The sequence below is a fragment of the Falco naumanni genome, chromosome 7 (assembly GCF_017639655.2).
Source record: "Falco naumanni isolate bFalNau1 chromosome 7, bFalNau1.pat, whole genome shotgun sequence".
NCBI classification, from domain to species: Eukaryota; Metazoa; Chordata; class Aves; order Falconiformes; family Falconidae; genus Falco; species Falco naumanni.
Genome location: NC_054060.1, coordinates 71,501,011 through 71,527,194, shown reverse-complemented (window position 1 = coordinate 71,527,194; position 26,184 = coordinate 71,501,011). Strand labels below are relative to the sequence as shown.

Below are 26,184 nucleotides of genomic sequence, written 5' to 3'. Positions count from 1 at the left end.
CCAGGCAAAATGAGAGATTCAGCAAGGATATTATTCTTTTACTCCTCTCAGCTTTGATGTCAGTTGTATAGCAGTTGGCACACGAGGCATTGTTTATCAAAAGACGGGTAGCCCTTGCCTGGTCGTTCACAGGACTCTGTCGTGTGGGGAGGAGATGTTGCATCTTGGCTTATGTTAAGCCCAGCCGGAGATGGTTTTCCATTTGTATGTGTCAGTAAGGATTTGACTTTTTAAATTTTATCCTGTGGGAAGGTACCTGAACTGGAGATTTGGGGATGAGAGGGAATCTGAACAAGAATATTCATTATTATTTTACTTGTAGGTAACAGCTGTGCCACTGGAGTTCTACTGCAATGACCGAAGCGCAGAATACGAGCGCAGGGCACTGAAGGAAGGAGGGAGTCTGGAAGCAAAGCAGTGTGTGCTCCATGGAGCCCCTGAGCTAGCAGCGGACTGGCTGAAGCAATGCTCCCGGTTCTTCCCAGAGCATCCAGGAGGGCTGCTGGGGATCAGGCCTCAGAACGGCTGGTCTTTCATCAGGATACCAGGTAAGCTTGGAGGTCATCACGGAACAGGGATGAGATAAATAAGGACATCTGCTCTTTGGTGGTAATTATGCTCGATTATGGGCTTTTTGAGGGGGTGGCTGTGTGTGTGTTTTTCCTCCTGAGGTAAAGTTAACTCTGGTACCTTAAGATGCACTGTGATTTCACATCCTTTGTGTGGAGTAAAGCTGTCGATGGGTACTGAAATTTTAATACAAACTTTTCTATTGCTTACAAACTCCTCTTAGCATGTCAGCCCTTCAAATGACTAAAGAGATTAGCTTGCTAAAAGCACAGTCTCCTCTCACAACCAAATACTATTTTGAGGTTGGAGGTAGAAGATTGCAGGAAAAGTAACTCATACCTTGCCTCCTAGTGTGTTGGAAGGCCTTCGTATTGACCTAAGAGATTTTTTTGTTGGTCTTTGTAGTGAAAAGATAAAAATTACTTGTAGCAGTCTACCATGAGAAGGGTAGGTTTGGGGACCAAGTTCAGAGGAAATCGGTCTGGAAAGCAAGGCATGAGAGATTACTGTGTTTCAGCTAGAATAAAGACTTACTCATATTTCCTGGGAAAGTGGGCAAAAAAGATACCAATGTACTTGTAAAATAAATGCACTTCATTTTTTCCTAGAATTAGACTGAGGTAATCCAAGATGTCCTAGAATTTGATTGCCAGTACTGCGGTGACTTTCCTGGGCCGGATAGGCTCTGGCTGTCAGAAGATGGTCCTGAGCAGTGAGCAGAGCGGTGCAGAAAGCACTAGAGATCTGAGAGATAGCCAAGAGGAAAAACAGCTTACACTGCCAGATGCTAAGTTATTCCCAGACCCTCTTGGGTCAAGGATGTTTGGCAGGGGAAGTTAGTACAGTAAAAGGAAAATGGCCTTTTGCTTGCTGCAGTCCGGTTTGAGAAGGTACCTCACAAGTACTTGGAGTCGTTTGGAGCACTTTATACCTATGTAATGGAGAAACCATTTTTCATGAGCTTGACCTAGATTAATGTTCAATGATTTTACAGTTTCTTCAGGAGTTCATTGAATTATTTATCAATTATTTGGAAACAGAAAATGAATCGCTGTGCAGGAAGGAGGGAAACAGCAAAGGGATAAATTAAGGTAGAAGGCATGGACAGAGAAATGAAGAGAAGTAGCCGTTGTAGGTGGGGTAGAGGGAGGGCTGCATTCTCTTGAAGAGGCTTTCATTTTAAGCTGATGACTTTGTCATTGGCAAAAATGCGTAGAGGAATAAAGATGGGATACAAGAAGCTTACAGAAGTGAATGAATGAACACATGCAAGGTTAGGCAAATTGTCAGAGCACGATGACAAATTTGGTTGAGAATCTGGTTGGGATGAGCATGTTATGTAAAGCTGGCTTAATTTAGGAGGTGTTGGAGCTAAAAGGGGGATTTTAAAAAAGTTGGTTTGTACAGCTGTGTTTTTAATTAGATGGAAAGTAGCATTCAAACCTAAACGTACTCAGAGAGGGCACGAACCATGTCAGGGCAGCTATGTTCACACGTGCAAGGAGCAGGCACAGTGCATTACAGAAAGGGCCTGATGTGCTGAAGGAGCCATCTACAAGGCTGAAGCCTAGCAAGCGTCAGGGGGAGGGCTAGGTGTGATGATCTGCAGCAAGTAGGTGACAAGAAGAAAAGGAGATACCTCTCTGCTAACCCTGCTCTAGCCTCTCCCAGGCTTGATGTTCCCAGTGCTCTGGCAGCAGGCTCAGCTGCGATCACTGTGGGAATCTCTTGAGGCTTTTCCTGTTCTTTGAAAGAAAAATGGTCCTAGATTAAATGGCAGGAAGTGTCTGAGTCCTTTTAGCATCGATAAAAAGCACCGGCCTGACTGGCTGTTTACTGTGAGAGCCAGCTAGCTCCTCACTGACCCCATTGTGCCGTGCAGACTGTCGGGAGGGGAACCAGGGGTGTCAACTGGAACCAGACTTTATCTCTCTTTCCTCTGCTTTTTGCATGTCCAGAGGCACTTTTTGTCATTCTCCAGAGAGCAGTGAGCCCAGCTACAGCCATCGGCCAGAGCTCCCGACAAGGGTTATTTTCAGTCATAATCATTTGTAACTGTTCTTCCCAGGCCATGGGATCCCACTGTATCCCCTTGTGGAAAATTTATGTCCCTGTCCCAGTGTGGCTGGAGGCAGGGGCTTTTTTCTTCGGACTGAAAGCCATACAATACGATTTGGCTGTTAGCTTGGTTTCGGTCGGGTTCTGTTTTCTTGTTTATTTCATACAGTGCTGAAGGACTAAAAAATTGTGTCCTCTGTCTCCTGACTGGGTTAATTTTTTTTAAAGTTCCTTTGATGCAGTTTAAAAAAAAATAATAAAAAATTCAATGATATCGTTGTATGTTTTTGCCAGTCATTAAAAATGGAAAATCGGGAATTGCAAATTTAATGCCATTTAAAAATTAAGTAAACAGCCTTTTTTTCCCCCAAGGTAAAAGGATAGGAGACATAGAAGTGAGAGAAACTAGAAGTGGAGGATACTTTTTTTTATTTTCCTTTTACCTTCTTTTGAGTAATTGTAGTGTTTTCTGAAGGTGGCGTAAACAAAGTACATTTTCTGTTACTGCTTTCCAGAATTTGTCCTTTGAAGCACTAGGTGGCAGGCTTTAAGCATGCAAAAATATTTCATCTTGGAAAACATAATGGCATCAAGATAGCACGCTTAAAGATGCCAGGTTAAAGTCAAATGGTTTTCGCTTCCAGAGACAAGAAATCTTTTGTTAGTTCTGTTTTGCTTTCCTAACAGAAAAAGCCAACAATACACCCCCCCCACCCCCGCAACAAACAAAAAAAAAAACCAACCCAACTTTCTCGCCAGTGCAGTCTAGTCTGCTCTGATGCTGAGATATTGGACAAATTATGAACTGTTAACAAGATGCTAACTTTTCAGACTGTAAGACCATCTGCAAGTAAGTTCTTTACTTGTAATTTGCATTTTATTGCTATTTTAAAATACTGACTTACACAATGGAGGACTAAGGAGCCAGCAGCAAAGGACACGCATCACTTGAAGTCACCAAAACTTGATTCTACCTATTCATGCCTGTGCGAGAAAAGCAGTAGCATTTTGCTTTTGGGAACTTGCTAATATGTTAATCTGAGCCAGTCGGGACTGGCTTTTGAACAGACCCTGTTTGTTCTCTCGGTTTCCTTCCAGTCAGATGGCTTTTGGTGTAAAAATCATATTATTTTGTCATGTATATCTAGACTTTTCATGTTGCTTCACTCAGTTGAACTCATTCTGAAATAGCAAGCCTGACCAACTAGAATAAATGCAGAATGTTATGGCTGTGTGCATTTAAAGGAAAGAATGACATTTTCTAGAAAGGGTAAACGTTGCTACTGTGCAGAGTTTTTGACTCTGATGTATTCTAGACGATTTAGATGTAAAATAGATGTATTTTAAAACCACATAACCATAAGTAATTTCCATTTTTACTTAATTGCCTGAGTTCAAACCTTGGTGTTCTTTAGAATGCGTGAAACTGTTAACTATTTGTATGCGATGCAGACCAAGTTCTGCTCTGGAGGCGAGTACATCACTATATACAGTATGTTGCACTTGGAACAAATGCCAGCTGAGCTGCGGTCCTGGTTCTCCTGACAGTGTCTCCTTGGCTTGGCTCTCTGGCTGACGGGTTCCCTAAGGTAGCTGCTAACGGCTCAAGTGATTATATGGCACTTGCTCCTGGCAAAGCTACGAAGTCACCCTGAGGAGGAAGAGGAGACTGGCAAAAAGCAGTGACTAGCTAGGCAGACTGGAAAGCAAGAGCAGAGCTCTTGTCTTGGATTCTCAGCTAGGGAATTGCGGGAGCATGGCTCCGACCTTACCTAAGGAGGGAGCGCTGGCAGCATTGTCTTATGGTGCAAACAGAATGGCCAATAATTTTAAGCGATATTGACAACTCGCAGTTTTTTGAAATTCAGAAAGGAGGACTGTTGGCTGCATCCTCAGATGTCCTAATGTAGATCCTGCTTATTCCAGCATCAAGTCCATTATTTATATTTAATCTAAAGGCAATATTTTTGAAAGATACCTTGATTGAAATACTAAAGTGATGATGAATCTACCATGTTTCTGGATAAAAGTGTTGCTGACTAGTTTGTTCTAATTATTGGAAGGATAAGCGGGAAGCATGCCTTTTTTTTACAGTTTTAACAAGTCGCTGGATACTGTGCCTTTTTCTGCTACTGTAGAGATCTCTTCTGATGTTAAAAACCTTTGTCCAAAAAAAGAACCTTGAGCAGTGCCAACTGCTTTTTAAAAAATTGAAGTGGATCAAGTTTCTGAATTCCCTCGCTGCAGGAGCTATTTTTTAACACACGGAAATCTTGGAGATTTTTCCTGAACACTTCGTGGTTTTTTACAACCTGTCTGAAAGACGTAGTAAACCTGGGTGTGTTATTTCAAAATGATCTTTTGAAATAAGTGTAGAAGAATAATTGCATTTCTGCTTTTGTCAGCAAACCACTGGTTGTACGTGCAAGAATCAAATGTAGTAAGCCTCTGGGCAACCCCGCTGCGCTTGTTGGGAGAGCTGTTGTGTGGTCTGCGGTCCTCTGTTCCACTAGTATGAACTTGGGTTTAGCTGTATTAAAATGCATGGTGCTCAGATGAATTAATTGATTTTTGTATATACCTTTTATTTTTTCATCGGGATATTGTGTCAGACAGTTAACTGCTTTACAGAAAGCTGGGCTTGCTTCAGCCCATGCGTGAGTTCGTTCTGTGCAACAAGGAGCGTGTGGAAGGGTTACCTGCCAGACGTTAGAAAATGTTACCTGCTAGACATGTCGAAAATATTTGGGTTGTGTACTAGCCTGTGCCATCTGCAGTTGTCAACTTTCCGTTTTGGCTGTAAATTCAGACTTCCCAAAGAATAAAGAATCATCAACGGCCTTTCCAACAGATAATTTTTTGGAAGAAAATGTCTCTTCATCCTCTTTCGACAGTAATGTATTGTTTACTGAAGTTTATGTACAGAATGTACAAACAGGAAGATCTCCTTCCTGAAAAATACTCCACGAGCAGTGCTGAAATAGGGGATGTGAAGTATAAAATCTGAAGTGACTGAAAAGATTGCCATCTGGAAATGTTTCTTAAAAAAAAAAACAAAAACCAGGCAATCCAAAAAGCAGAGGGCAGGGAAGAGAAAGAAAATTGAGGCAGTGCCATGAAAGGGCTGTTATTTTACAGCAACCTAGAGCACTGTTCTTCACTTTCCATGGTGGTGAGGGGTTTGGTCTTGAAACCAGAAGTGTGGAGGGTCTAAAGTTCAGCAGCAGATGTCCAAAGGACAGCATTTTAATGTCTCAAGTGGAGAAAATTTTCTTCAGCTGTCAAGGTATGTTCTGGTTGTTGATCTGGTCAGAATGAATCCACAGGTGAGGGAGATGGCTGTTTGAGGGTACTCATGAGGAGCTCAGTCTGTGGTGAAATTTTGCCAAGTGGGTATATTCGTCTACTCCGGTCCCAACAAATGACAGTTACTGTTAGCGGTGTGATTGTGTCAGCCAGGAGGGATGCTGCAGTTTCTTCCATCGCAACTCATTACTTTAGGGATGATAATGCAGCGAAGTGCTCGGAGAACTTAGACATTAACTTGTTGTATGGAGGTGTTTTGACTTTATTAGTTACCTGCTTTTCTTCCCTTTCTTTTTAGACAAAGAGAGTCTGATCACTGACAGTGGAAAACTTCATGCCCTAGATCTTTTGTTGACGCGGCTGAAATCTCAAGGACACAGAGTTCTCATCTACTCCCAGATGACACGAATGATTGACTTACTGGAGGTAGGAGAGCTGTAGCCTTACAGAAGACAAATTCTGAAGGTGCAGATTTAGCAACAATTTTTTAGAGAAAATACATAATTTGGATGCAGCAAACCTAGCATGAAGTTACTGTGCTGAAGGATACCCAGTAAATGCATTAGTGATGCATCAGTAACGACTCTCATATATGGGAACATAGGAGCTGCCGTACAAAGTTAGGGTTAAGGTCCAGCCTAGCGTTACGCTTCCACCCCTGTACAACAGCAGATGGTACGGGGAAAATGTGCAAGAACAGTGATACTTCACAATTAGTCTTTCGGTGCCCACCACTTTGCAGCTTAAGGGCTTTCTGAGCCGGATGCGCCTCTGCGTATGCAGTGATTCTAAATGGATTTTATTCTTCCATGAAATTGTTCAATTACATCTTGGGTCTTTGTAAGTTTTTGTCATTTGTCTACCCTATGGCAAGGGTTTGCATGGCTTAATTATCCTCTTTTGCTGGTTTTGAACTGCTTCCTTCAGTTTTCATGCGATGCCCATGTATCCTTTTATTGAAAGGAAGAGGGAGAAGAGTAATTAATTTTACATTTGTTTACATTGCTTGTAACTTCAGATTTTTGCTGTTTCCCTCTATCATCTTATTTCTGTGCAGAAGTTTGGTAGACATCAATAGTAAGAGGTTCTCTGGCATATGCAATAGGAAAGAAAAAAGAAATTAGGAATTAAGTCATTACTTGCTATTTGAATACAGTCAATATGCCGCAGAAGAAAAAAAAATAAAATCAGTGTTTGATTAGCACCTGTGCCACCAAAGAGCTAGTCTGAAGAGACATTAGTAGGAGAACTATTGTTTTGGTTTCCTATTGGTAATGCTTACAAGGCTTAGGAAGAAATACTTTTGTTTCTCTGGGCTTCTCTTGACGACAGCAGAGTTTGAGTTTTCGGCTGGATCTGAGTGGTATCTTGTGTCACAGTGCTTCTGACCTTGTCTGTGGAGGATTAGTAGTAATTATTTTCATGACTAATTCTGAGTAGGAAGAATAAGACTTGATGTACATTAGAGGCAATCCTGAAAAAGTTTTCTGACTGTGAATACATAGTAAGTGGGGAAAATACCTGCATTTGGCAGTAAGCCTTCAGTACTGCTGAAACATCAGGGTCCTGTGATCCCCTCGGCCGTTAGCCCTGGGTGTACGTGGGCTCCCTCCGCAGCGTTTGACATGGGGTCCTGCCTTCTCCACAACGAAGTGAAGAGAAAAATTGAGAAGCCTGAATCAATAGCTGCCTAAATCATGAGTCCTGTATGAGCAGGACTGCGTTTTAAGGTCAGCAGTTAATAGTTCAATAACAAATCACAAGCTGAATTTTGTTTTTGCTGCTGTGAGGAAAATATGGAACTTGCGTGGTTGCAGTTCTGGATTTTGGCTCCTTGCCCAGGATTGCTTCGTGTGCCTCCTTTTTTGGCAAACGCTGGGCATGGTGCAGGTTTGTTGACACCCTGCATTATACCGTGAAGCTGATAAAGCTGAGTGTTTAGTGCTTCTTTTTTTATTGTTTGTTTTTTGTTAAGGCTTGGGAGCAAAGCATTTTGCTGTTCCAACTCCTAAATGCTCAGCTTTACTTGGTTTTTATTACCCAGATAAGCCATCTACTGAGTCCTCTGTTTTTCTTTCTCCCCACCCATGTAACAGAAGCTGGAGTTAAGCAAGCTAAAACTCAAGGAAGGACTCAAATTTTTAAGAAAATCCTTGCAAAAGTTGTGTGGCAGTAGATACTTTTTTCCTGACCTGAGATACCAAAATACATCTGGTGTGCCTACTCGAACGTGAAAGAACATGGGATGTCCTGTTTCTTTTAACACTGTTTTGACTGTGTTGGTATAACTGCTGTGATGTACTAACCTGATCTATGCAGGGCAGAGAGCACAAAACACGTTGTTTACAAAGTTATAAAACCATGTTTGTTTGATTTATCCTCAGCTGTAGAACTGCTGCTGAATTCAGGCATTATAAAAGAGCAGGTATAAATACAAAGAGGAAAATTATTTTCTTTCAACAGAAGCGGTCAAAGTAGAAGTTCAGTACTGTTGTTTCATGCAGAGGTGTATTTCATGCTTTTTAAGACTGCCGTGTTTGTTTTTCATAACGTGATTGCTTTCTCCTACATGGGAGAGAAATTGCCCACGATTCCAGTGGGAATCACGTTGCGTTCATGTGATGAGGGGTCAAATTATATTCTGCACGAAGCAAAAAGTCTTAGTTATAGCCTACAAAAAGTTGATTAGTTGTGTTAAAACATAGGAGTACTCGATTTGGACTATGAAATAACATGAAGAGAAAGTACGTTGTAGTTTTTGAGACGGTGTCGGTGTGGAAGCCCAGGCGAGCACTGCCTTCACCAGCACTGCCTTCTCGCCTCAGCCCAGTCACGCTGTGGTGTCCAGCTCCTGTCGGGATGCTCTTACTACGGCCACTTTTGTTATTTTTCCTAGATTGATACTTCTGGTGGCTCGGTGACCCCTTGGTCAAGATTGGCAGGTAGATTTTTCAAGGAGGTCTAGTATAAGGATCTCTGTATGAGAGAAAAGGCTCCCTGTGAGGCTTTGTCCCCACCCCACCCCCATCAATCCTTGTGGGACCTAGAAAAATGAGCACCCATCAAGTGCCTTCCACAATTACAGTAGAGACCAGATATCTCCTTTTTTTGGTGGTGGGAGTTTGGGGTTTTTTTACGTTTGTTTTGCTTTTTAGCTAAAAGTGTGCCATGTCAGGAGTTTAGTGCTTTGATCACTCACAGGAAAGTGTAGTATATGTTGCAGTATGTTTTGGTTTGCTTTTTTCTTTTTTTTTTTTTTTTCTGAATTGAAAGTGTACTGTTGATATTTGGAAAAACACTGGATAAAACCAGTGCACAAAAAATGGTGTTTCATATGAGCACTGCCAAACTACTGTGACGTATCCTTGGTCAAGGGAAGGCGGATGGAGGCAGAGCAGAACCTGTTAAATGATCAGCTAAAGGCTAATGCGCTAAGCTGGTTTGCGGGGGGCGGGGAGCAACCCATGCATCGTGCCAGTGTTACAGGCGTAGAATAGCTTATTCCTCTGTAGTTTGTGCTTAAATCAAGGTGTTGGAAGGTTGAATCCTCATAAAGGCAGATACAGCCAGTAACAAAGAAATGGAAGGAAAAGGCCCTTGGGGTAATAGAAAAAGGATTGAGCAAATCTGGAGAAAAGGTCACGTAGTGCCTAACTGACAGCAGTGTGGCTCTGGTATTGGTTGGTGACAGAAACCTGTCATAGAAATGGAATAAATAAGTAGTAAATTAGGGCTTGAGTGTCTGTGTGGTCAAGTAGCCGTTCTGTGCTTTAAACTTCTCTTACCCTCCAGTTTCCGTACTGGCCATGAGCTCTGTTTTGTAGAGGTAGACCAAGTGTGACTTTGGCCGTTTCCCCATAGTTAATTTTATTTACCTATTTTTGCCTTTCACCTGCCATACATCGAAGCTTCTTTGCACTATGGCAGTCTTTTCCCCAGGTTCCTTATGGTATGGCAGCTCTTTCACCTTCTGTGCAGTAGTGAAGCAGAACAGGAGAGGAGCAGGATAGGTGAAAAGGAGAACGGAGCGTGGTGCTGTCAGAAGGTTCAGTAGAGTCAGGCGCTGCCGCATCTTCTCACAGTACATCGGCTCGGTGTCCGCTGAACGCTGCACCTTGGAGCAAGACAAACCCAGTAGTTCTTGCTGCTCAAGTGCCGTCTGTTCCTTTCCATCTTCATTTGCAGTCGCAGCATCTCAAGAAGACATGTGCATCAGTAGGGTTAAATCTAACGAATGTAACCAGTAGAACTGCATCTTGTCAGCCAGGGATCACGTTGCTAAAATATCAGAGGATATTTTTCTGGAGAAACTCAGTGGATATCTGTATAGCCTGGAGAGCTTTCTATGTAATTCAGATTTTATTGATAGTTGCACAGGTATCAGAAAATGCTGAGTACTTGAGAGCATGGAAAATGTCTCTCATTGAAAAAAAAAAAAAAAAAAGCCTTTGCCTACAGCATTCCTGGTCTGTGCCGTTTGATTTGTGTCCCAGGCAGTGGTTTCAGTTCTGCTGCTTGGCATGAGCTGTGGGGCTGACTCACCAATGTAATGTTCAAAGTGTTCTTGAACAGAGGGATTCACAGGCTTAGTGTACGGTACCAGGTTTTTAAAACCACTACTCAAATGGTTTTAAATTGACAGAGAGCAGAGACAGTGGGTTTGTTAGGAAAGGTTTGCTTATACAGTGAAAGCTCAGGATTCAGTAAAAAAGAATGTGAAAACAAACTTCCTATTTTAGTGGGTTTATTTTCCTACTTATTCTTAGAAAAAGGCATGTACCATAACATTGTCTGCAACGCAGCAGATGCATCCCCAATTATGAACTGACATCGTCATTTATCTCTTAGATGAAATGCAAAAACTGACGTATGATTGAGTAGCTTTAATTTCTGAATTTCTATTATTGTAAGTATTGCTTACATAAGATTGCTTATAGCACACTTGATGACATTTAGGGGTTTGGGGTTTTTTTGGGGGTGGGTGGCTGTCAGTAGCAGTTCTCTTATTATTTTTTTCCCCAGAAGAATCAAGGTTGAACGGTTTCAAAAGCAACTGTATTTTTGTGCTGTTTGTTCTTTGCAGGAATATATGGTTTATAGGAAACATACCTACATGAGACTGGATGGCTCTTCGAAGATTTCTGAACGAAGGGACATGGTAGCAGATTTTCAGAACAGGTAATGTATTTCACAAGGTGCTTCTTTGCTAAACTGTGTGTACATAGTGCGTTGGCGCAAGTTGTAATGGAAGTAAATGAAGTTTGCAGCTACATTATCTTTCCTGATATCAAACGGACATCATTTGTCTGAAGCAGTTTCTACGTAGTTTACTGACTAGGAGTCACTGGTGTTGATATCAAACCCAGCTGTATTTAGGAATTTGTCATCTGTGAAACAGTATTGGAAGCAATTTTAGTGTAGTACCTGCCTGTTGTGGCTTCGTGCCATTCAAAATACGCTATTGCTTAAAAAGAAGCTCACTAGAAAGGCAGCAAATGTTTGTTGGTTATGATGTGCTCTGACAGCTGACACTGAAGATGGGATTGAACATCGTGTATATGCTCAAGTTTTGAAAGTGACCTAGTTTTCTTAAACTAATATACAGGTGATTAAATGGGGATTTTATTAGATAGTAAGATATGTTAACCCTTTTTGTTTAGTAAACCAAAATGGATTCTTGCCATTTTTATGAGCACATCAGGAAAGAAGAGTATGTGATACTATATGATATTAACTTATTATAAGATTATAACTTTGTCTCCACTAGGGTGTATCATTTATGATTGTTAGATCTAAGTCCATGGTTGTTAAGTTTCCTTTTAATCATGGGACGTGGCTTGATACAATGTCACTTTGGTGTGGTAGTTTGCAGTAAGGTTATCCTTTGATGATGTGAGCTTATGGGAAGATCACTTTTCTTTTTCGGAGGAGTTCAGTTCATAGATTGTTGTTTATTGCAGGGTGAAAGCAACATTCTAGATTAGATTAGCGATCCCAAGGTGTAGTAGCTGAAGATAGGAGGGGAAGCCATGTACAGCCTTTCAGGCCACTGGTTCATGGGGCTTAAAGACTTGTGCTGCATGATGACTCTTCTGGTGAACTCCTCAGAGCAATAAAACGTGAAAAGAAAGTCTGCCAAATACCTGAAATGAGAGGACCATGCAGTACGTTACCTTTCTGCCTGATTCCAGGTGTCAGAAACAGGTTCCTTGCAGGTTATTGTGTCCTCCTGGAATCCTGACTCTTCTTCCTCTAAGGTCCTTTAACCAAAAGCAGTGAAGAAATTTGTTTTTACTAATGAAAGTTTGGTTTTATTAATGAACAGGACAACTGAAGGAAAATAAATCCTTTCAGCAGGAAATCCCTTTGAAATATAGGTCAGCCAGTCTAAACAAGAATTCCTATTAAAATGTTAGTCGAGTTCCTCTTACACATGGTTTACTTATGAGAAAATTTTCCAGGAAAAAAAAGCCTAACTGAGACTAAACTATCCTCCAGGATATCCTAGCAGGGTGCTGAAAACATGTAGCTATGGAATGATAATTTGTTCCTGTAGTCTGTGGCACTGTCCACTTTCTTTCCTTCCCACATGGCATTTCCAGAAGGATTTCACAGCTGGATGTTCAGGTGACTGTCTGTGTGCACGCTCTACTATTTAGAAGAGAGAAGATTTCCTGGCCGAGGATTACCTACACTGAGAACAGGCAGTTGCTGACCGCTTTGGTTTTTTGTACCTGCAAGATAAAGTCTAGAGATTGATGGCTGGGCTTCAGTTCCTCCCAGCTGTCCATAGCTCGGGGTAGATTTTTGTGCTCTTGAGATTCCGGACTGCGATAAACCACCTATTTCTAATTTTAGAGTTGTTAGCGTGCTTTTTGTGTGTGTTAATTCATAGTTTTCATAATTATTTCTGTTGTCTACTGGAAATTTCTTCAGGGGGACCAGGGTAAATCTTACCTTGGACCAGAAAGGGTTCTTTGAGAGCCTTGTTTTTGAGATAGAGCCTTGCCACGTACTTCTGTATGTCTGGAAGTTTGAGTCCTGAGAAAATAGTCAGTTCTACTTGACCTTCAGCGTTACAGATTCGAAAACCTTTAGGTTTTTATATTTGTTGAGTTGTACTAGCATATGCATAACAGCCTGTAATATACCCATGCTTCCTCCAAGAAGGGCAAGAGAGACCCTTTAGATCTGATGAGTGGACACTTGAGGACGGACTTCCTACACGTAGTCAGTCAAGAAGGAAATGTCCCATCCTGCTCATTCCGGAAGAGTTTCTGGTGCTTTACCAATATTGTGTGCACTAGTGTACGGAAGGTGTGGTACCGAAAGGATGTGGCATTGCAGTGTGTCCCCTCTTAAGCAGAGGGCCTTGTCCTATCGCTGTCGAAGTACAGTGTGACAGCCTCTTTGGAGTCCTTACTAGTCCTGTCTGCTTGCTTTGTGTCAGCCTGCTCACAGACCCGCGTGGTGCTGAACACTTCTAGGTACTGCAGAACCCCAGCGGCACTTCCCTAGGGGAAGTTCACAGCCTTAGCAGAAATCCTGATTTTGCTGTTACCGCTTGAGTTTCCGTCGGTACTTGGTCATCATCCTACACATAGACCTGTCTCCTTGTTTGTTCTGTTCAAAGCACCAAATTTAGAATAAAACTTGGATCTACACAGTTTCAATGTTTATTTTTCTTTCCTTATCGATTTTGTTAAGGCAAGACTTTTTTCAACTTCAGTCAGTTCTGTGAAACTGTAAATTGTTCTTTGTCCATATGAAATCTTAACTTCCAGTGTGGGTGAGATAAACAAGCCCTGGTTTGTTTTGATAGAGATTAATAAGCTGCTATTGCAAATTGCATGTTTGCGTGTTCCAACAGTCTTGATCTGTGGATTAAGTTCTCTCATTCATGTGGGTTTTTTTCTTGACCATGAATGAACAGCACAAAATGTTCTGAAGTGTTCAAGTAATAGAAATAGTCCTGATTGTTTTATATGGGTCAAAAAAATTACTGCTGTGGTCATTTCTTGTTCAACATGCACAAAATAAGGGGATTTTTAATCTCTTTCCTCTACAGGAATGATATTTTTGTGTTCCTGTTAAGCACAAGAGCTGGAGGCTTGGGCATTAATCTTACAGCTGCAGATACGGTAGGTGAAGTTTGGTAAATGAATACAGAATAAAAAATTGGCTTACTGATGCTTAGTTTTCAGTATAAATATTTCTTTGGTTTTCCTGCTTCATATGCCTCCAACCACCATTTTTCCCAAGCTGTTCATCTCCTGCTTCCCGGACTCACAGTTTATGCAGGAAAATTGGTCTTTCTGTGTGAAAGCTGGTGTGCTCTTAGCCACACGGATCAATGCTTTCTAGTACTGCCATTCACATCACAAAATTGCATAACGTTGTTGCACAGTATGAGCAAAGTATAGTATTATCTTGATGATAAAGTAGAATATTGGACACTTGGTACAGAGTTTTTGGTTGCAGTTGGAAATACCTTCCTTCTCCCCACATACTTCAGTACCTGAGTCTAGCAAGGAGCTGGATGGCTGAAGGGGTCTAACAGATGCAATTGACGCTTCCCTACAGTGCGTGGGGTTCCACGTATCTTTGCTCTTAAGGTTCAGCTGCAAAGGGATCAGTAGAACAGGTAGCCGTTACCTTTTTTCCTGTACACAAAAGAATGAAGCAATGTCTCCAGAAGTACAAAGTCATTTGTAGCTGAATATCAGCTGCTCAGGAACAGTAACCTTCCCCCCTGCTTCCCCAAGGTGCAAAGACATACTGATTTAGGTGAACTGCAAGGATTTGCACTCTGGAGCAGCTGCCACTGATACTAGGGAGGGGATGCTAACCTGCATGAACCATTCATCTTTTCAATAACAGCCGGTTTTGTGCTTCTGAACCAGTACCTTGTGTGCAGGCACATTTGAGCCTCGGACAGACTGTAGTCCTTAGCCGTACAACCCAAAGATATCTTTAAATCAAAAATATTACATCATTCTTTCTTAAAATATCTCAATGTGTTTTACAAGAAAACAGAAGAAAGGAAGTATCTGTAGCATTTTCAGGCTTGAAAAGTTGTCTAAACTGAGGTTGCTTTGACAGAGGAAATAAACAGATGGAAGCACAGGCATGCTGCAGTGGGCCCCTTGCACCAGCTTTTTTCATTCTGTGCTTTTGTAACTTTTTGAATACTTTGTTCTCTAACACTTTCTTAAATGTTTTTGTTTTGTATGACTACCGTGCATGAAGTCCTGTTGGTACGATAGGGCAGTGTGAATGTAATGTGGCGTGTCAGTTTTCTACAGTAAGAGCACTAGAAGTGTTAGAGTAGGCTAGACTTCATCCAAGTTTGAAAGAAAACCAGTTGGAATATAACTTCAAGTGAAACTCTTAACTTGATGGGCTTTTTCTTCTTAACCCACTAAAAAATGGGTTCATAGTGTGGTTAGCCTGTAATTAATTACATGATGGTGATGTCATGTGGTAACAAACAGGAATTTTGTGCCTCCAAAGCAGGTTTGTTGAAGAAGATATTAAAGACGTTCTGTGGAAGCTGAAACATTCACAGTGACGATCAGTTTGAATTCCTCTGAAATGCAGTGGGAAGGGCTGCATAGGACTGGGCTGAGCTGGGTTATACAGCCTGCAGTGGGGTGGTAATTCTGCGGGCTGTGTTGCAGAACTGTATTTTTTTTATCAGTATGTGGGACTTTTGTGTGTTTAATCACCGTGTGCTCTAAATGTATGGTTTTATTTAATTCTTTCTGTTCTGGTGTTCTTTCACAGGTAATCTTCTATGACAGTGATTGGAACCCAACAGTGGACCAGCAAGCAATGGACCGCGCGCACAGGCTGGGGCAGACGAAGCAAGTCACCGTGTACCGGTTGATATGCAAAGGCACCATTGAGGAGCGCATCTTACAGAGGGCTAAGGAGAAGAGTGAGGTAGGAATAAAGAAATCATCTGGAACAAGATGTTATAGAAACAGTGTCAGAAAACACATATCAAAATGAGTAAAGGAGCAGAAAAAGTATCTGCAGGGAGACAGAAGAGAAGCCGAAAGGGGATGTCTTTGTTCAAGTAAACAAATCTGTGTCCCTTGCGCAGCGGCATTGCAAGCTGCATTATATGAGCTAGAAATGTTGTGGTTTAACCCCAGCTGGCAACTAAGTACCACATGGCTTGCTCGCTTCTCCCAACCCTGGTGGGATGGGGAGGAGGATTGGGAAAAGGTAAAGCTCATGAGCTGAGATAAGAACAGTTTAATAACTGAAATAAAGTAAATGATGATGATAAGGAAAAAGAAACAAAACCCAAGAAAAACAAGTGATGCTCAGTGCAGTTGCTCACCCCCGTCTGACCGATGCCCAGCCAGTCCCCCAGCAGGGATCGGCTGCCCCCGGCCAGCTGCCCCAGTTTATATACTGGGTGTGACGTTCTGTGCTGTGGAATATCCCTTTGGCCAGCTGGGGTTGGCTGTGCTGCTCTGCTCCCTCCCAGCTCCTTGTGCCCCAGCGCTGGCGGTGCACGGGACTTGGGGTAAGAGCGACTCAGCAACAACTAAACCATCCATGTGCTGTCAACATCGTTCTCATACCAAATCCAAAACACAGCACCGTAGCAGCTACTAAGAAGAAAATTAACTTTATCCCAGCCAAAACCAGGACAAGGAAAAAGCTAATCATTTACATGATTTCATGAAAACTCTTTCTTTTGATGCCATGAAACTACTCAGGCTTTCCTTAAGACTAGAGCTTCTGTCTTTACCGTGTCGGGGCTACTGATTCCTCACATGTTATATACTGTTACCCTACAGCTGAGTTTTTATTTTAAAGAAACTTGGGAGGTAATCAAGAGAAAATTTTTTGAGGTGAGGGTTGCCACAAGAGCTCAGTGTCCTGCAGCATCAAGCAGTAAGTGTATTAGAAACTTTAAACCTCATGACAATTTATTGGCAAGAAAAAGTAAAGCAGATTCACTTTCTTTGGTAGCAGTAAGTATACTATATACAATATACCTGTATTACGTATGATGTATAATTTCTTCTATGTGATGTTTTATGTACTCAGGGTTTCTGTTAGCTTTTGTCTTAATTAGATGCTGATTGTGGTGCTGCAGCAACTGAAGCATCTCCAGCCGAATGCATTTACATTTCCCTTGTTGAAACTTACCCATTTTCTCTAGGATACTGCATTAGAGTCACCTGATATCAACCTGAAAACAAAGTATAGTCTTTTTGCTGGTGATTCAAATCATCGAAATTGGCTTATGCTAAAGCTTGCTCTCTTGCTAAGTTTTGACTCTTCCTTGGTGTTTTTTTTTTTAATACAGTTGCAGTAGTAGAGGTTGAGCGAATGCTTTAACTGAGACACTGACTCTCCATGCAGATTTAGTTTTCAGTCAGGGAGACCAAAAATGCTGTACCTTTAAGAATGTCATCTGCATGATCCTCTGTGCAGATTACTTGAAAAATTGGACTGGTAATTTATACCTGACAGGAGTATCACTGTATTTTTGTTAAGCATTGTATTAATACAAATTATCATTTGTTGTTTATTACACAGTGTTTTAGAAGAAGTGCACCTTTGTACAAGGAACAGCAATTTTCTAGCTCAGTTTCTCATATTTTGTACTCCTAATTATATTCTTAATAAATGTTCCCTGAAATTTTGCTGCTAAGTTTGCTATGATAGAGAAGTTGAGTCAGTTCTGACTTACACAGATGCACTGGCATCTTTTTATGGCTGGCTTTCAATGAAGGGTAGTGAGAACAGTTCATGGTTGCTTTGAGTAATCTTTCCTTTTTTTTCCTGTCATTTTTTTTTCCTTCTAGATCCAACGAATGGTGATTTCAGGTGGCAATTTCAAACCTGACACCTTGAAGCCGAAAGAGGTGGTCAGCCTTCTGCTGGATGATGAAGAACTAGAAAAGAAATGTACGTGAAATTCGTGTTGCAGCGTTTTTGCTCTCTTCCACTTCATTAGCTTATGAGATCTGTGTTTTTATCTCTACAAACACATGTATTGCTGATAACAGCTTCTGTTTCCTGACTCTTTTTGTATTGCCAACTCTTGTTAGTACAAGCTGGTTTCATACCACTGCTGAGCTGAAAGATTAAGTTGTGCAAGAGACCTGATGTTGTGGTAAAGTTTTTATTGGCACTTGTTCAGGATCATTATGTTGTTCCTGAATGACAGAGCTTTCACAAGAATTATGTCGGTCATGGCCAGAAAAATATTAGTAAAAATGCTGTATTTCATCATACTTTTGAAGCTGTATTAGAGGAATACGCTTTTATGTTGCGTGGAAGAAGACTTTCACTGAGGGATTTTTTAGTTAATTTGGATGTGGTGTTTTCAGTGTGTGTTAGTTCTAATACAGCTGACTTTTCTTCACAGTTCTGTTAGAACTAGAATTTCTTGTAAGCTTCACAAAAAGAATAGGAAGTATCTTTCCAGTGGTGACAGCTGTGTCTTTCTTGTCTGACAGTGCGTCAGCGTCAAGAAGAGAAGCGACAGCAAGAAGAAACAAATCGTGTGAAGGAACGTAAACGTAAAAGGGAAAAATACGCCGAAAAGGTACTTGGATGCGAAGAGGTTGCCTGTGTCTGTGACGGAGCCAGAAGAGTGTCAAGCTCGCTGTTAGGTGGTGGGGAAACATTTTATGCAAAGGCAGCATGCTGAGTAAAGCCTTCTTCCCTTCACCATGAAACATCACTCTGTGGCACTTCCTTACACAGAAGAGGGATATTACAAAATACGTAATAAATAGTTATCTGCATTTTAATCATTAGCAACTTGAAAAATAAGGGAGTACCACATACCCAGGCAACACTGTTGATCACCAGTAGTCTACAGACAATAATTTGAGGACACATGCTTGAAAAAACAAGATGATCAACTGATCATTCTGTGGCATATAAAATGGTGACTTCATTGAGATTTTGTTCCGCAAGGACAGAAAGGGAATGTAAATGAAGCACCAAACACAGATAAAACCCATAGAGCTATGTGGCTTCTGTGGAACAAGGGAAGATCAGTTTGTTTAAAAAAGATCATTAAAACTAGTTTATGGAAGCTGTGAATTTTTGAGACAGGGAGGCTTTGCATTAATTAGTTGGAATTGTGTGTAATAGTAAAGAATTTTAAGCTCGCTCCAAAAGGAATGGAAATCAAAGTTTAATTCTGTAAGAGTATTTCTCCATCATTCTGGCTTTTTAAGGAAGGGGAAAAAAACCAACCAACCAAACCCTGCTCTAAATCTAAAGAAAGCCATTAAGGGATCTGTGACTGTGTCCTTCAGAAAGCTGTTTGGGGAAATTCCGGACATGGCATTCCTTGAGTTATAAGACTGCATTAGATGTTGAGATTTTGGGTTGCTTATTCCCTTTCTTCTGTTGTAGCATCTTTTTCATTCCTGGTGTTGTTTTATTTATTTCAGAAGAAGAAGGAAGATGAATTGGACGGGAAGAGAAAGAAAGAGGGCATGAACCTTGTGATCCCGTTTGTTCCCTCAGCTGATAACTCGAACCTGTCTGCTGATGGGGATGACTCCTTCATCAGTGTGGACTCTGCCATGCCCAGCCCTTTCAGTGAGGTGAGACTCACTGCTGCTTTAAACTATACGCTGTTCCAGTTGCAGCTTTACATTCTGTAGGAGTCTTGCTTTTTGTTATTTTAGCTAGTGTAGAACTTTGAGTATGTGGCAAAGTGAGATGTCTTAAAGGTGAACCGTGGAACTGAAAATAACTTGTCAAAAACGTAACAGCTGCTAATAAGCTGCCTTACAGCTCCTCATGTTATTGGATATTCCATCATTCCCTTCTTCATTTGCTCTCTGCCTCCCTTGCCACACAGCAAGTTCATGCCCTGACTCTCCTCCCTTTCAGCCCCTGAAATATTTCCATTCCAGCCTGCAGTCCCACTTAGTTTCTTCCTACTTTCTTCTGCCTTTTTCCTGCCTGTGTCACACCCGCATTTATAACAGTGTGCCTTCTCCCACACCAATACCTTCCATAGCAAGAACAGTCTCTTTCTGCTCCTGAAGCAAACATTATTCTTTGGCATTCGGTTTCTTTGCAAGCACTCCTCACTAGTCTCATCTGCGCCTCCTTTTCTGCTTCCTTCCTTGCTTCTGATTCTGAATTAGTGTGGGTTTTTTCCCTCGGGAATCTAAATAGTTAATTTTCAGTGGTGCACATCTTACTTTCCTTCATCTTTTTTTGTAAACAATTGCAAACTGGTTTTGGCAGCAAGTATGTTTTGTTCTGTAGCATGTCGGTTAAGATGCGTACATTGTATTGTTCCCTTATCGACCAAGAATTTTAGTAGTAGTAGCAGTAGGTTAACAATCCTATGGTTTTCTCTCTTGCGGTTAAAGATGCACAGCTGGACAGCAGTTTTCTTAAATCTCTGCTGAGCTCTTAGTCTCCTGCTGCTTAATTTAACGTGTATTTTCATGAATTGCAATTAAGTAGCTCCCGGAGGCCTTTACCGCTGCTCAGCATGTAAATAGAGTGTGGTGTGATTCGGCAGATTGTGTCATGCTGTCTCTCATGGTGAAAATGAGAGAGAACAGAACAAGTACCAGTTAATTGTTTGTGATTGTCTTTTTAAAGATTTTATTATTTTTGTACCCTTCCCTTTCCTAACGTGAGACGCTAACGGCTTTGTTGTGTTGTGTTTAGATATCCATCAGCAGCGAGTTACACATGGGCTCTATCCCTCCTGACGAGAGCAGTAGCGATATGCTTGTGATTGTGGATGACCTGGCTTCTTCGGCACCTCAGTCAAGGGCGACAAACTCTCCCGCTTCCATTACTGGCTCAGTTTCGGATACCGTCAATGGTCAGTACTCTTGCCTTGGCTTGCTACTAACATTTATTAAACCTCAACTTTGTATGGCTAGGTGATACTCAAGTTAAAATGCAGAAAATGTGTACACGTGGTTGGCAAGATTCGGGGGGGAAATGCCTTTTCATTCAGAAATTACTGCAGATTCGATGGGAGGTCTAGTTATAGGCTGTCATTCACTTTTTCCTCTCTTCTGTGTTAGTTACTCATAAAAGTTTAGTCCTTTGTTGGTTATTATAGGGGGCTTTCCTTCCATTATGCTCACGTGGCCAATTTACAGACCACCACAGAACTATGAAATCTCTCAGGTTTTCCTTGAACGTGCTGGTGGGTCCTCTGTTTCCAGTGGGTGATTGGAGCAGCTGTGATGTTAAATAATGGCAAATGTTTAACTGCCATAGTTTTCTATACTGAAATAAGTAGAGCCATAGTTCTTGACGAGTTTCTTTAGAGATAGCAAATGTAAGAAGCTTCATATCTAATTTCAAGTAAGAAAGTCCTTCATCCTGAAGTACAACCCAAAATCCTCCACCTGTTTGTGGATTGGATTCATAATATTAGTAAGTAGTTGGAATTAATAAGACATAGTTAATAAAGAGTGAAGTTGCGTATACATAATAATTCCTTTTCATGGGATCGCTGCTTGCTACTAATGACCCTGTTAATGTAAATGAAAAGTATTGGTTAATAGGAACAGTATTAATGTAAGTGGTAGGTAGTTCTGACGCCGCGTTCATTTGGGGGTCACCTGAAACGCTGCAGCAGTTACTGGTTTAATGTTCTTTTCTTGTTCAGGTGTTTCAATGCAAGATACACCTCTCACTGGGAGAGGCCAGTCAGGTCGAAGCCGGGGCCGTCCTAAAGGTTCGGGCAGCGGATCCAAAGGCGGCACTGGGAAAGGCCGAAGCAGGAAATCGATAGCGGGCAGCGCCGCGGCAATGGCAGGTGCCAAAGCAGGAGCAGCGGCAGCCTCCGCGGCGGCATACGCAGCCTACGGGTACAATGTCTCGAAAGGTATGTTGTGGGGGAGGGGAGGCAGCAGGCTGCCCAGAGCAGAACCAGCCACGTGAGCGGGGTGATGGCTGTTCCAGCCTGTCAAACAGTAGATTGAAGGTGGTGGTGGTATTGCTTGTCCGTGATATTCTGAGATCCAGGCAATACACAATGTGATGCGGTAGTGGCGTGAGAGGACAGCCCGTTTCACCGCAGCTGACCTTGAGAGACTGGTCCTGCAGAAGTTTCATCTGCCCTTTGAATTGTCTCATACCAAATATTTTTCCTCTTGTTTTTTATTTTGGTGTCCAGGCAAATTGGGTAGCATTGTTTGTCCCAGGGGTATGGCTGTGGCTGTCCTGCATTGCTGTCGTGTTGAAGTTACAGCATCAGGTTCCAAAGCCTGCTAAACTGGTGGTGATGGAGCTTCAGCTTCACGCCAGCTGAAGGTGGCCCAGGGTATAACTGCGAGGTGTTTTGTATCTGAAGGATGTCCCTTTTCGTTAAACTCTCATAAGTCATGAATACAGGGTGGTCTTAAGACCGATTGTTAGTACATTGTTTGTTGTGGAAGAGCCACAAGTGGAATAATATGCTCATGTGGAATTTGATTCTCTTTCCCATTGCTAGGCATGTCTGCAAGTAGCCCTCTACAGACAGCAATTATTCGGCCTTCTGGACTTGCAGATTTTGGACCTTCAAGCGCCTCTTCTCCCTTGAGCTCCCCTTTGAGCAAAGGAAACAGTGTTTGTGGGACCCCCAAAAGCTTAAACCTGGCCAGCAGTCTCATATCAGAAGCTCCAATTCGGAAGCAAAGCAAAGGTGCCCACGCCTCCGGTGGTCGGTAGTAATTTTGAACCCCCAAAGCTTGTTGGAACTGTGTTGGCTTTCAGAGTAGACCACCCTGGCAGCTGAAGGCATGCAGAGGAATGCCTTGTTGCTGTCCAGCATGTGTGTGAAAAGAAAATCAAAGCACAATGGGAGCGGGTGGTTTATGTGAGCACTTTGATTATGTGTATTCCAAAAAACTATCATTGCAGACGCTGCGAGAGGGAGGGAAGGGGCTCTGGGCTAACTGGGAGAGTGAGTATCAGCTGGTGTTTTGTTGACGCACCTGGCAAAGATTCCTGCAAAAGCGTCCAGCTGCTCCATGCAGTACCCTTGAGCTGGGTGTGCTTGAAGTCACACCAGTATACTTTCTCTCTCGTAGCCTGAGGTGGAACCCAGCATTTGTTTTATCCTATGAAATCAGTATCCAAACCCCAGGAGTGTCCTGGAGAGTCACAAGACATTTCCGTACTGGCAGCTGGTCAGTGTACGTGCGGGGCTAACTGGGGGCTAACCCGAAGGTGATGTGTGATCAAAAAACCCCACGTTCTTGGATTCTTCTAGCGCAGGCCTCTGGGTTTGAAGTGCAAAGGCGGGTGTCTCGGGCGGTTTCCAGGGAAGGGACTCCCAGCAGTGTTTGTCAAGGAAGAGGTTCGGAGCCGCAGAACACGGAGCGCGCCGGCAGGCCTGGGGAGAGCAGCCGCGCTGCCTCTGCTGCGTGCAGTGGAAGGAACCACAAGCCAGTGGTTCACTTTGCATTTCACAGTTCTCTCACTTTTGAGGTGTGCAGAACTCCTAAAAGCTTAGGAACAAAATAAGGCTCCATTTGTTCAAACTGCAAAAGGGGGAAGGGGGAAGTGCCGAGGAAGAGTGTGCGGCTGCTCCTCTCGCTGTGCCATAGCAGAGCGTGGCTTTGCAGCTTGCAGTGCTGCGAGGGGAGCAACAGAAAACTGTCCTGAGAGAGAAACTGTGCCATTCCCCCTTCCAGCCAGACCCTGGGGAGAAAATTGTCTCGTATCCCAGCCATCCACTGACTGTTCTTCCAGCGTGCTTTCCCTTCATCTTTGTGATCATCACACGTACTGGCTTGGTTGAGTTCACTGCCATGTGTGGGTACCAGTGGCCACGTCCCATGGGGCTGATGGAGGCAGCGCTGCCGGTGCCCGTCTGTGTCCTCATTCCCTGGTTGCTCCTTCCCTGTCCTCAATGCACAAACCCCGCCGTAGCCCCTTGCTTTGCTGTAAGCGTTGTCTGCATTGCACTGAGATTTAGATGTGGGGCAGCTCTTCTGCCTGACACACTGAATTATAAAAGGCTGTTCTGCCGGGGCACTTTCATCCCTTGAGAGAGAAGCAAGTCGGGTTGCAGGTCTGGGCTCTGACAGCAGAAGATGACTTTTTTTTTTATTATTATAATTTTTTTTTCCAACCCCAAATCCTTTGCCTGGCGTCCTACAGTGTGGAGCGAGTGCTTCCTGTTGGCTCTGCCTCTAATTTGCACACCTGAAAATAGCAGAACTGAGCTTAGTTAGATTGATTTTTAAACAGATTTGCAGGGGATAATTGAGGGGGAGATGTTGTTTAATTAACTCATGAAGACTTCCCCATTCCCCTCCTATTCACATGTATATATGATATTTAGAGGAAATCAGACAAATGCCAAGCTTTTTTTTCTCTTTGAATGTGCTGTCTATTTTTATAACTGAACTGTACATATGTATAAAGAGAGACACATCTTTCTTTTACTAACTGGAGAAGAAAATCTTAAATAAAATGGAGTGAGATAATTTTATGTAAATCAGTGCCTTTGTGTTTTTTCTGCCTGTAGCTGTATGAATGAGAGGATTAGGGAAGAGAGCGTGGAGGATGCGCGTCTGGAAACGCACCTACAGACACGTGCTGCTCAGTGCAATGCTCTAGAGCGTTTGCAGTCTTCAGAGTGTCACATTGGTAACCTTTGCCAGTTACAGCTGTACCTTGTCACAGGTGTGTACTTACTGATGACCTCGTAACTCATTTTGGAGCAGGTATGCAGCAGATCACAGGAAAACAAAAGCAAGTACAATATGTGTAATTGCAACCTATTGCAACTATGGAACTATGGCAGCTGAATTCGATACAGGTGATTGCTTTGGGACATCTTTCTCTACTGTTCTTTCTTTTTTTTCCTCTTTATTTTTCAGTGGGAGTTGAAAGGACTTTTTTGTGTGTGGTCTTAATTGTCCTGCTAGACAATTGCATCGATTTGTAATCCAAAGTGGAGAGAAAAAAAAATAATTTGTAACTTGCAAAGATGTAATATGTACTGTTGCATGCTACACTTTTGGAAAATAATCGATACTTTGAAAACTGACAATATAAAAAATACATTTAAAGTCATTTAATCTTCAAAAGAAATACCAAATGTGTTCACAAGTTGTGACAAAAGTAGTGGTAGCCTGTCTGCTTGCAATGCTTGCGTCAGGCTAACTGAGTCAGCAAGATCTAAGGTAGCTGTGAAGTAAATGAACTGCTAGATCATCCCCAGTTTGGGTTCCGTAAAAAGCTACAGATGCGTTCCTTGTATTGCGCGCTGGAGAAGAGCTGAGGTTCTGTGACACTGATCAATGGCTGTTCTAATTTCTCAGTTTGGGAAGGAGTTAGTGCTGGAAAGATAAAAGACTGGGAATTATTTTGAGGAGGTAGAGGTAGTTTTGTGATCAACAGCGTGGGGAACACTTCTGTTGGGGTGAGTAAAATGGACGTGCACACAGAGGCTTGCTTCTTTTGAAGTCAGCCTGAGCATCTTTGGCTCTGACTGCGTGTTGTGCACTTCCTTGCGAATTAATGGCAGAGAAAGTCACTCTCCTTCAAGGGATCAAAGTATTTGCTAGTGGCAGAAACAGAAGAGTGAATGAACTAAGTTTGTGGTTTAAGCTGGAATGGGGAAGTCAATGTCATGTGTTTTGGGGAATGCTGGAATGCTGTGTATTCCTCATGCTATTTGATGATAGCGTTTCACTCGCCACTTACTACAAAACTGTTAAATACAGTTCACTGCTTAATACTACTGTTGAAGTCATTTAAAGGTGATAATTTTCTTAGGTAATCTGAGAAGTTAGGGCTGAAAGGTGCTGTTGTGTCCCACCCTCACACATGTTTTGGTAGCTTGGCCTACCGGGAGTGTCTGGCTCAGAAGGGTCTCCAGAACACCCATTCTTCCCACTGCCACGTGTGGCCAACAAAGTCTCACCAAGCAGTTGACAAAATTAAGTCTTAAAGACCAAAAACTGGAACTGCAATATTGCTTTGGAGGAAAGAATGAGTGATTGCAACCATTACCTTCTCGCAAAAATTATTGCAGGGTAGTTTGAGGCAGGAGAAAGGGATTTCTTTCCGACCTCTAGTACTGAACTTAACCCCTAAGCATGTGGACAGGACGTACCAGACAGACCACTGATAAAATACAACGTGATGAGCCCCAGGGCAGTTTACCCTACATCATCTGTCTGGATGTGGTTAATCGTTGGCACTCCAGGGGATGGCAAAACCAAGCAACAAAGCTGGGGAGAAGGCCAAGCCAGATGATGCAGTGAG

At 42.4% G+C, this 26,184-nt stretch overlaps 1 protein-coding gene across 4 annotated transcripts in view; it reads left to right on the top strand.

Moving 5' to 3' along the window:
• INO80 (INO80 complex ATPase subunit) overlaps positions 1-24,406 on the top strand; it is a 67,903-nt gene extending 43,497 nt beyond the window's left edge. For all 4 annotated transcript variants that reach the window (XM_040600441.1, XM_040600444.1, XM_040600443.1 and 1 more), the window contains exons 26-36: positions 323-548; positions 6,233-6,360; positions 11,018-11,112; positions 14,003-14,075; positions 15,721-15,879; positions 17,769-17,871; positions 18,426-18,514; positions 19,377-19,532; positions 20,623-20,782; positions 21,584-21,802; positions 22,412-24,406. In XM_040600441.1, coding sequence (XP_040456375.1) covers positions 323-548; positions 6,233-6,360; positions 11,018-11,112; positions 14,003-14,075; positions 15,721-15,879; positions 17,769-17,871; positions 18,426-18,514; positions 19,377-19,532; positions 20,623-20,782; positions 21,584-21,802; positions 22,412-22,629 — 1,626 coding nt within the window. In that variant the 3' untranslated portion in view covers positions 22,630-24,406. The remainder of the gene's footprint in view (positions 1-322; positions 549-6,232; positions 6,361-11,017; positions 11,113-14,002; positions 14,076-15,720; positions 15,880-17,768; positions 17,872-18,425; positions 18,515-19,376; positions 19,533-20,622; positions 20,783-21,583; positions 21,803-22,411) is intronic.
• Positions 24,407-26,184: the final 1,778 nt, after the last annotated feature.